This window comes from Nerophis ophidion, linkage group LG01 (genome assembly GCF_033978795.1).
Source record: "Nerophis ophidion isolate RoL-2023_Sa linkage group LG01, RoL_Noph_v1.0, whole genome shotgun sequence".
Classification (NCBI taxonomy): domain Eukaryota; kingdom Metazoa; phylum Chordata; class Actinopteri; order Syngnathiformes; family Syngnathidae; genus Nerophis; species Nerophis ophidion.
Genome location: NC_084611.1, coordinates 4,406,012 through 4,418,059, shown reverse-complemented (window position 1 = coordinate 4,418,059; position 12,048 = coordinate 4,406,012). Strand labels below are relative to the sequence as shown.

The following is a 12,048-nucleotide window of genomic DNA, read 5'->3' as shown; positions in this document are numbered from 1 at the left end:
TATATATATACTGTATATATATATATTACAGATAACGCAAGATGAGCAAAAGATCTCATGATAAGTTTAATGACTTCTTTATTGATTGATTCACCACACATTAACCCAACCTCGTTTCCTCGTCACACAAAGCGCTGCACATCACATCCTGTAAACAAAGAAGGGTCTCGCAAAAGAAGCCGACACAATTGTGTCTTAGTTTATTTAGGCAATGTGAGACAAACAACAATATTCTCCCCATGTCTAGCATTAAAAGATTACAGTTGGTACAAAATGCGGCTGCTAGACTTTTGACAAGAACAAAAAAGTTTGATCACATTACGCCTGTACTGTATATACCTTTATATACATATATACATACATATATACCTATACTGTATATACCTTTATATACATATATACATACATATATACCTATACTGTATATACCTTTATATACATATATACATACATATATACCTGTACTGTATATACCTTTATATACATATATACATACATATATACCTATACTGTATATACCTTTATATACATATATACATACATATATACCTATACTGTATATACCTTTATATACATATATACATACATATATACCTATACTGTATGTACCTTTATATACATATATACATACATATATACCTATACTGTATATACCTTTATATACATATATACATACATATATACCTATACTGTATATACCTTTATATACATATATACATACATATATACCTATACTGTATATACCTTTATATACATATATACATACATATATACCTATACTGTATATACCTTTATATACATATATACATACATATATACCTATACTGTATATACCTTTATATACATATATACATACATATATACCTATACTGTATATACCTTTATATACATATATACATACATATATACCTATACTGTATATACCTTTATATACATATATACATACATATATACCTATACTGTATATACCTTTATATACATATATACATACATATATACCTATACTGTATATACCTTTATATACATATATACATACATATATTCCTATACTGGCTCACCTGCACTGGCTTCCTGTGCACTTAAGATGTGACTTTAAGGTTTTACTACTTACGTATAAAATACTACACGGTCTAGCTCCATCCTATCTTGCCGATTGTATTGTACCATATGTCCCGGCAAGAAATCTGCCTTCAAAGGACTCCGGCTTATTAGTGATTCCTAGAGCCCAAAAAAAGTCTGCTGGCTATGGAGCGTTTTCCGTTCGGGCTCCAGTACTCTAGAATGCCCTCCAGTTCGAGATGCTACCTCAGTAGAAGCATTTAAGTCTCACCTTAAAACTCATTTGTATACTCTAGCCTTTAAATAGACCTCCTTTTTAGACCAGTTGATCTGCCGCTTCTTTTCTTTTTTCTCCTATGTCCCCCCCTCCCTTGTGGAGGGGGTCCGGTCCGATAACCATGGATGAAGTACTGGCTGTCCAGAGTCGAGACCCAGGATGGACCGCTCACCTGTGTATGGGTTGGGGACATCTCTACGCTGCTGATCCGCCTCCGCTTGAGATGGTTTCCTGTGGACGGGACTCTCGCTGCTGTCTTGGATCCGCTTTGAACTGAACTCTCGCGGCTGTGTTGGAGCCACTATGGATTGAACTTTCACAGTATCATGTTAGACCCGCTCGACATCCACTGCTTTCGGTCCCCTAGAGGGGGGGGGGGTTGCCCACATCTGAGGTCCTCTCCAAGGTTTCTCATAGTCAGCATTGTCACTGGCGTCCCACTGGATGTGAATTCTCCCTGCCCACTGGGTGTGAGTTTTCCTTGCCCTTTTGTGGGTTCTTCCGAGGATGTTGTAGTCGTAATGATTTGTGCAGTCCTTTGAGACATTTGTGATTTGGGGCTATATAAATAAACATTGATTGATTGATTCATGACCAAATGTGTCCACTTAAAACTGAGCGGAGGGCACAGAAAATGAATAGTCCCAAAATCCAACATGAACAATCCACACTAAATTCTGATGTATGCCTTCACTGCCCAGCAGCTGCTCGAAGTCGGTTTTATTTCAATTATTTGTATTTCCTTTTGCATTTTTTTAAATGCAGACTTGCCAGATTGTTTGAACAAGATATTATTTCCTGGTTAAAACTCCACAAAAGGTTTCCCCCTCAAGTGTGAGTGAGCATGTGCACTTTCAGACAATACTTGCGACCAAAGCTTTTATCACAAACCAAACAGTTGAACGGTCTTTCTCCGGTGTGAGACTGCATGTGTGTATTCAAACTGATGAGCTGAACAAATTTGGCGGCGCAAACCGAACAACTGAAAGGTTTTTCTCCAGTGTGGTTGCGCATGTGCACGTTCAAACTGGATCGCTGAGTGAAGTTTTTGGCGCAAACGGAGCAACGGAAGGGTTTTTCCTTGGTGTGCGTTTTCATGTGTGACTTCAGAGAGTCTCTGTTACAAAAGGTTTTAGCACAAAGCGAGCAACTGGGCCTCTCTCTCGTGTGAGTTCTCACGTGCGTGTCGAACTGGGCCAACGTGGAGAAGCTCTTATCACAGACTGAGCATTTAAAAGACGTTTCGTTTTCGTGAATCGCCACATGTGACACCAGATCGGCACCGCGAGGGAATATTTCGCCGCAAACAGAACAACTGACAGGTATTTCTTTGTGATGTTTCAAGTGTCGAGTCAACTGGATCTTAAAGAAAAACTCTTCCCGGCAAACTGAGCAACTGTAAATTTTTTCCGCGTGGACATTTCTCATGTGTGATTTCATTTTAATTTTCTGAGTAAAGCCTCTACTGCAAACCGGACACTTAAATGGTTTTTCCGCCGTGTGAGTTCTCATGTGTTGAGTCAAATCGCACTCGTAAGAAAAGTGTTTGCCACAAAGTGGGCAGGTCAAACATTTTTTACCTCTCCTCTTTTTGCAGCATTTAGAAGCTTTGTCGTCAGTTTGAGTCCTGAGGTCGCCGTCACGGTATGTGTCGTTGCTCAAAGGTTCTTGGGCGCCGTTCCCGTCACGGTTGCTTGCCTCAGCTTCTGTTGTCACGGGTCGTGACGAGCTGCAGCCTGGAGGCTCCGCCCCTGCGTTCTCCTCACTTGGACTGCGACGAGGCTGCGAGGACTCGGGTGGTTTCTCTTCACGGTCTTCGGTCTTCACAGAGATAACTCTCAGTTGCAACTTGGTGAGATCAGCCTCTTCAGGTCCACACTCTTCCTCCTGAGAGATCGAGAGTTCCTCCTCTTCCTCTTTAATGTGGGGGGGCTGTGGCTCCTCCTGCTTGAAAGTGTAAGCCCCCCTCTGAGACCGATGGGGATGTTCTTCTTCGTCTGTAGGACGCAAACACACTTTATCTCACACATGTCAAATATTCAATTAGCCATCAAATATGGATACTCCACAAATGGACAACATTTCAGTTCAAGATACAAAAACAATTAAAGCTGCAAGCAGCGTTGGGCGGGCCCGCCTTTGGCTGCTGCCCCCGCGACCCAAACCCGGATAAGCGGTAGAAGCATGGATAGTAGCTGCTATTATTATAGGGTATTGTGTGTAGAATTTTGAGGACAAAAAAGATTTAATTCCATTTTTCCATTTCACATTGTCATTGTCTACCGTTAGCCATAAGTGTCCCAATACTTTTGCCTAGTGTTAGTCCTAAGTGTCCCAATACATTTGTCCAGTGGTAGTAGCCATCTTGAGACAACAGCAGCGCAGCAGCATCAGCGCAGTTGATATTTGAAGGGTCATAAAATCAAAACTGGAGCAGTAATCAAAACTTTTGCGATAACTTTTAATCAGAAGGGTTCAAACTCTCTCCTGTGCGAGTTTGAAGCCGAAACGACAAACGGGCTCAGAGGAGATAATGTTTGAAGAAAAGTTGACGGGTTTTTACAAAACTTTTGTTTTGAAGGGGTAATTTCCAACTTCCTGTTGATTTTTGCTGAAGGATGTTAATCATTAAAATATAGGTCTAAGTGAGACCTACATGGAAGTTTTTGTTTCATGTCTCTCCAACATTCCTACCGGAAGTTACAGGCAGTTTTTTCTGTGTTTTCTTCCTAGGAGCAGTTTTTTCTGTGTTTTATTCAAAAATTGCGTTAGAGCGCAATTTTGATTTTTGGGGTTTGTTTTTTTTACTAGATCGCAATTTTTGCCAGTCCTGATGTGTGTGTCAAGTTTGGTGAGTTTTGAAGCATTTTGAGAGGGTCAAAATACAGCGCAAAGAGGCAAAAATAGCATTTTTTGGGGCAAATTTTGCTTTGAAGGGGTTTTTGCCAAATTTTGGGGGATTTTTGCCGTATAAAGTAAAATTATGAAATCTAGGTCTAAGTCAGTCCTACATAGAGGTTTTGGTTTCATGTCTCTACAACATTGCTAACGGAAGTTACAAGCAGTCTGTTTTTGTTTTTTTCGTAGGGGGCGCTAGAGCGCATTTTTGATTTTTGGGGTTTGGTTTTTTATTAGATGGCAATTTTTGCCAGTTCTGATGAGTGTGTGAAATTTGGTGAGTTTTGAAGCATTTTAAGCGGGTCAAATTACAGTTCAAAGAGGCGGCGGAATAATAATAAAGAATAATAATAAAACGGACGAAAAACAATACGTCCTTTGGCCATGCGGGCCCTAAAAATGTGGTCGCGGCAAAGCACTTAACGTATTTTACGGACCAGAGGGCGCATTGGAATAAAAGGTGCTCTGCCGATGAGCGGGTCTAGTCAGGTTTATTTTCATACATAAGGCGCATTAAAGGGGTCTCATTAGGGACCGATGTCCCTTTGGGACAGAGGACCCTATTGAATTTCTAAGCTTTTATTATTATTCTTTATTATACCGCCGCCTCTTTGAGCTGTAATTTGACCCCCTTAACATGCTTCAAAACTCACCAAATTTATAACACACTTCAGGACTGGCGAAAATTGTGATGTATCCAAAAAACCAAAAACCAAATTTGCGCTCTAGCGCCCCCAAGGGAGAAAACACAGACAAAACTGTCTTTAACTTCCAGTAGGAACGTCGTGGAAACATGAAACAAAAACCACTATGTAGGTCTCAGTTAGACCTATATTTCATACACTCTTACCTCCCAGCTAAAATAAACAGGAAGTTTGCAATTCCCCCTTCAATACAAAAGTTGGCTAAAAAAAAAAAAAAAAAAAAAAAAAAATCGCTTTTTTTCAAACATCATCCCCTCTGAGGCCGTTTGTCGTTCCGGCTTCAAATAAGCAAGAGAAGAGAGATGGAACCCTTCTGATTAAAAGTTGATGACATAATTTTAATCACTGCTGCGGTTTTGATTTGATCAGCTTTCAAAGAACCGGTGCACTGAAAACCATTTCAAAGAGTGAGGGAGACGTTTTTTTTCTCTTTTTTCCCCTACCGTCTGCTGCTGTTGCGCACGCACCAATATTCGTGGGGTAGGGGCTGTGATCGTCTACACCAAAATGCCTGCTAGGTGCCGTAGCTTAGCCGGTATATTTTAAAGTTGTCCTTTGCCTGCATATCGTAAAAACAAGCGTCCGACATTCTTTATTTTGGGTACTTACATATAGTGCCTGACTGTTGTGAAGTTTTAAAGCCATCTGCACTTTTTATACTACGGTAAAGACAATGAATGGTCCGGTTAGGAGTTTATTAGCCTTTAAAGAACCGCTGGGCAGGAAAAACATTTCTTAGATGGCCGGCGTGCTCTCACATAGAGAGATAGACGGTTTTTTTTATTTTTTCCTAGCGCTCCCAGTATGTAATCTTATAAATGGCATAAACAGTGACAAAATATTTGACTAATATTAAAATTAGTCGTGCTTCGCCCTCGTGTGAAATATTTGTTAAGATGGCTGCCGGCTAGCTAACGCTTATCCGGGCTTGGGTCGTGGGGGCAGCAGCCAAAGCAGTCCTCCTGTCTATCGCTGCTTGCAGCTTTAATTAGGGCCCGCATGGCCCATTGAGTCCTTTGGCAATGGCCAAAGGACATATTGTTTTTCGTGCGTTTTATTATTCTTTATTTATTATTATTCCGACGCCTCTTTGAACTGTAATTTGACTCCCTGAACATGCTTAAAAACTCACCAAATTTCACACACTCATCAGAACTGGCGAAATTTGCCATCTAATAGAAAAACCAAACCCCAAAAATCAAAAATGCGCTCTAGCGCCCCCTAGGAAAAAAAAACCAGACTGCTTGTAACTTCCGTTAGGAATGTCGTAGAGACATGAAACAAAAACCTCTATGTAGGTCTGACTTAGACCTACATTTCCCAATCCAAACTTCTATAGCAAAAATCAACAGGAAGTTGGCAATAACTCCTTCAAAGCAAAATTTTCGCAAAAAATGCTATTTTTGCCCCTTTGAGCTGTAATTTGACCCCCTTAAAATGCTTCAAAACTCACTAAACTTGACACACACATAAGGACTGGCAAAAATTGCGATATAATGAAAAAACCAAAACACAAAATTGCGCTCTAGCGCAATTTTTGAATAAAACACAGAAAAAACTGCTCCTAGGAAGAAAACACAGACAAAACTGCTTGTAACTTCCCGTAGGAATGTCGGAAAGACATGAAACAAAAACCTGCATGTAGGTCTCACCTAGACCTACATTTTGATGATCAACATCCTTCAGCAAAAATCAACAGGAAATTAAAAATGACCCCTTCAAAATAAAAGTTTTGTAAACACCCGTCACCTTTTTCAAACATTATCTCCTCTGAGCGTGTTTGTTGTTTCAACTTCAAACTCGCACAGGAGAGAGTTTGAACCCTTCTAATCAAAAGTTATCGAAAGAGTTTTGATTACTGCTCCGGTTTGGATTTTACGCACCATCAAAAAAACCTGCGCACATTTTCCTAAAAAATGTAATTTTTGCCTCTTTGAACTGTAATTTGACCCTCTTAAAATGCTTCAAGGTGCAAGTTAAAGCACTACTATGCAAAGCGAAAGCCATTTATCAACAACATCCAGAAAAAACAATCTGTAATTTCACCCCCTTAACATGCTTCAAAACTCACCAAATTTTACACACACATTAGGACTGGCGAAAATTGCCATCTAATAAAAAAACAAACCCCAAAAATCAAAAGTGCGCTCTAGCGCCCCCTAAGAAAAAACACAGATAAAACTGCTTGTAACTTCTGTTAGGAATGTCGTAGAGACATGAAAAAAACTTCTATGTAGGTCCAGGGCTTGAGTCTCAGCGGCAGCAGCCAAAGGCGGGCCCGACCAACGCTGCTTGCAGCTTTAATTATTATTTGTTTCTAAATGTAAAATACTTCCTTGTGGTCTACATAATGGCAATGGTGGTTGTTAAGAATTATCCATGTTATTTACGTTTCAAATACTTTACTTTGAAGCATTTCTTGACAGTGTCACTTCTGCTTCCTTCCTGTAGGTGTCACTTCCACTTCACGTTTGACGTGTGTTAATGTGTGCTGACTTGTTTCTCTGTTATGTTTAATCTGTGCTCTAGTCCTTGACGATGTATGTTGATTATTATATAAGGATCATTTAGTTTATTAATAGACATCACTGTGTTTGTGTAACATTTACTGGTGTTTTATTAATATTATTAGTGCTGTGTTGTCAGAATGCTACAAGCTAACATCTCCCATTGTGAAAATGCAATATATTATGTCTCTAGTACTTTACTTAGAGCATATCTATAGGCATAATATATATATATATTGTTGTTTAAATAAATTACATAAATGTTGATGGGTGTTTGTTTGTGGTTCACAGATACTAACTGCACCTAATATAACCCAATATGCACCATTAAAGTTGAAAGAGTCCAAATGATGACGGTGTGTTCTCTGACCGGAACCCCAACGTGGTCAATATCCAAAAAAAAAACAGTTTAATACTCAACTGTGGTTATTTGGTCAAAATGTTGCTTAGATGATGTTTTACACATCATCTTCAAGCCGCTTCCGGATGCACCGTTTTGTGGGCGGTCTTATTTACGTGGCTCACCTTCGGCAGCGTCTTCTCCCCGTCATCTTTGATGTAGCGGTGTAGCGTGCAAGGACGGGAGTGGAAGAAGTGTCGAAAGATGGCGTTAACTGTTTTAATGACATTCAGATTTTACTTCAATCAATAACGTCCGAAGAGAACAAGACCGGGAATGTCTCCTGTTAAAAAACATCCGACGGGAAACTCCTTAATAACTACATTTCCTTGGTTGAATAATGTAAACTCACTATACCGCTATGTTTTAACACTTTCATAGCGATTTTAACCGACAGATATAAGTAAGAACTTTACACTACTTTATATTAGAAATGGCAACAGTGGAGAATGGACGTCCCCTGTAACTACTTGGTATCGGATCGATACCTAAATGTGTGGTATCATCCAAAACTAATGTAAAGTATCAAAGAAGAGAAGACTAAGTGATTATTACATTTGAACAGAAGTGTAGATAGAACACGGTGAAACAGAAAATAAGCAGATGTTAACAGTGAATGAACAAGTGGATTAATAATTCATTTTTTACCACTTGTCCCTCATAATGTGTATAAAATAATAGGTGTATAAATGACACAATATGTTACTGCAGACTAATTAGGAGTCTTTGTTTGTTTATTTACTACTAAAAGACTAGTAGGCTCACTATTTTATTTAAGGACTAAATTACAATAAAAAAGATAAGTTTGATGTACCCTAAACATTTGTTTGTTAAAGTAAAGCCAATAATGACATTTTTTGTGGCCCTCTTTATTTAGAAAAGTATTGAAAACTATCGAAATACTTTTGGTACGGGTACCAAAATATTGGTATCGGGACAACACTAAAACTGGCAGAAATGTAGATCAGCATCTATGGTCACAGGGACATTAAAATGGTTGAGAAATTATTGTTCAATCAATCAAAGTTTATTTATATAGCCCTAAATGACGAGTGTCTCAAAGGGCTGCACATATTTTGTATTGTATTTTAATGACCTTATTGAGTTTAATGACCTTATTGAGTTTACAACCCCCTGGCTGTGTTGATGTACTTGTTTGGATTATTAGGGTCCGCCCTGCCTATGGCAAAGGACCCTATTGAATCTGCTACGTTTTATTATTATTATTATTATTATCCCGCCGCCTCTTTGAACCTTAATTTGACCCACTGACCATGCTCCAAAACTCACCAAATTTCACACACTCATCAGAACTGGCGAAAATTGCCACCTAATAAAAAAACCAAACCCCAAAAATGAAAAATGCGCTCTAGCGCCCCCTAGGAAAATTAAAAAAACAGATTGCTCGTAACTTCAGTTAGGAATGTCGTAGAGACATGGAACAAAAACCTCTATGTAGGTCTGACTTAGACCTACTTTTCCAATTAAAACCTTCTATACCTAAAATCAACAGAAATATTGCAAAAACTCTTTCAAAGCAAAATTTTTCGCAAAAAACGCTATTTTTGCCTCTTTGAGCTGCAATTTGACCCCCTTAAAATGCTTCAAAACTCACCAAACTTGGCAGACACATCAGGACTGGCAGAAATTGCAATCTAATGAAAAAAAAATAATAAAATAAAACTCAAAATTGCGCTCTAGCGCAAATTTTCAATAAAACACAGAAAAAACTGCTTCCAGGAAGAAACCACAGACAAAACTGCTTCTAACTTCGGGTAGGAATGCCGGAAAGACATGAAACAAAAACTTCCTAGGAAAATAAACTGATAAAACTGCTTGTAAATTCTGTTAGGAATGTCGTAGAGTGATGAAACAAAAACTTCTATGGAGGTCTGACTAAGATCGGGACTCGGAACACGGCGGCGGCGGCCAACGGCGGACCCGACCAACGCTGCTTGCAGCTTTAATTATTATTTATTGCTTGTATGTAAATGTTGTACATTATAAACAGAGGTTTTAAAAAGTGGCTGGGGAGAGGGAAGTCTGGAGCTTCCCTGCTTAGGCTGCTGCCCCCGCGACCCGACCTCGGTTAAGCGGAAGAAGATGGATGGATGGGTTTTAAAAATAAAATAAAAAAAGAAATCTTGGATGACTGTCTACCTCGCTGTTAAAGACAAATGGACTCTGCATTGATCCGCCTCCGCTTGAGATGGTTTCCTGTGGACGGGACTCTCGCTGCTGTCTTGGATCCGCTTGAACTGAACTCTCGCGGCTGTGTTGGAGCCACTATGGATTGAACTTTCACAGTATCATGTTAGACCCGCTCGACATCCATTGCTTTCGGTCCCCTAGAGGGGGGGGGTTGCCCACATCTGAGGTCCTCTCCAAGGTTTCTCATAGTCAGCATTGTCACTGGCGTCCCACTGGATGTGAATTCTCCCTGCCCACTGGGTGTGAGTTTTCCTTGCCCTTTTGTGGGTTCTTCCGAGGATGTTGTAGTCGTAATGATTTGTGCAGCCCTTTGAGACATTTGTGATTTGGGGCTATATAAATAAACATTGATTGATTGATTGATTGATTGAAATATTAGCAAACTGATGATCGAATAGGTCAGTAAACATGTTTTTAAAAAATACCTTCAATTTGTGACACAAGGCGAGTCTTGCAAGCAAATTGCAGTTGTTGTCGAAGTCGCTCCTTCTCCTCTCTGGTTCTAGAAAGTTCCTCCTCGTATGACGTCATCGCGCCTTCAAACAGCGCAAATATTTCCTCAGCCGCCGCCACCAGTCGCTCCTTCACCAACTCTCTCAACATTTTCAACGTTTTGAAGTCGATGAAACCTCCCGAGCTTCGCACCTTTGTCGGTCCGTCGCGCAACCGGCCCACGCATGCGCCAAAATACGTCACTTCCTGTCGCACTAACACCGTCACTGTTACCATTGTAACCGAGGGTTTATATATTAGGCCTGTACTGTAAAAAACTACAAAATAACAAAGACTTTTACACGAGGACCACTTTATTTCCTTTGTTTAAAAAACAAACTCCGCTCCACCACAACGTGTCACCACTTCCGCTCTTTGCGCCTTCAAAATAAGAGCTCAAGGCATATACAGTACAAAAGCTTATAACAGGAAGTTAACGTCTCAAAGATGCAAGTCCATAAAAATAAGTTTCACCATGTTTGGCTTTTTGTCATTTTTATTTCAAGAACAATGTCTTGTAAAACACTACATGCATCACAACAAACAAAAATAAAAATATTAAAATAGTGTTTATATTGAAACCCGAACGATATGCTCAGCGACCTTAAATGAATAGGAAAACGATCTTTTATGCTACTTTTTTCACTTTAAATATATTAAACCCCAACATTTACATTTTTAAAGTCACATTTTTGATAGAATACAGAAATGTATTTAAATGTAGTTCCTCGTAAAAAAAAATAAAAAAAAATCAACATTTAGACAACAAATTACTCGATGGGATTAAGTGCAAATATCCCCGATTTATTTTTAATAGAATAAAAATAACAAAGCAAAACAAAAGCAAAAATTGGGTTAATCTTAAACAAATTAAATATATGCAATAAAGATAATAATTTAAGAGCCTCTCTATTTTTTATTTTCCAAGATTTACTTATAATGACCTTTTCTTACAATAAAGCCAACAGTTGACTTTGAAATATTTAGGAGCGAGGAAATTTCCCGACTGGATTTGTCAGTGTCAGGTTCAAACACTGATGACTATTAAACAAGACAAGAAGCAAGGAATTAAACAGAGACAGAATTAAATTCGGCTCAATGAGGAGAAACCCGTACACCTGTACCCTTGTACAGTTTTCCATGCTCAGACGAAAGATTGTACGCCTCCTTTTTTGGGGGGGGACTTTCCCTAATTACATGGCCACAGCTGTTTCTATTGGACAGGTGACGTAAACAGCCATCACTTTTGCTTACAAACATTTCAAAGAAAAGGTCGTAAAACAGTTCAAAGAAAAGGTCGCCTTGAGGGGGGTCTGGTCCTGCTTCCTCTCCGCTTTGTAGTTCTCAGGTCAATACAAAATCTTTCTGTGGATTACATCAAAGAAACAGAACACCTCCATGTTGCTTCCCATCCTACACAGAGGAGTTTTACAAGCCTTCTTCTTGGTAGGATCAAAGACAGCTTTTGCCTTGACGCCGAGCGAGCTAAATTCAATGTAA

General features: G+C 39.2%; 1 protein-coding gene across 1 annotated transcript; it reads right to left on the bottom strand.

Annotated features, from left to right (window-relative positions):
- Nucleotides 1–1,057: 1,057 nt before the first annotated feature.
- LOC133563524 (zinc finger protein 664-like) lies at nt 1,058–10,758 on the bottom strand. Its single transcript, XM_061917720.1, has 2 exons — nt 10,482–10,758; nt 1,058–3,333 (listed from the first exon to the last, which is right to left on the bottom strand). The coding sequence occupies exons 1-2, from the start codon at nt 10,657–10,659 to the stop codon at nt 2,165–2,167; spliced, it is 1,347 nt and encodes a 448-aa protein (XP_061773704.1). The 5' UTR covers nt 10,660–10,758; the 3' UTR covers nt 1,058–2,164.
- Nucleotides 10,759–12,048: the final 1,290 nt, after the last annotated feature.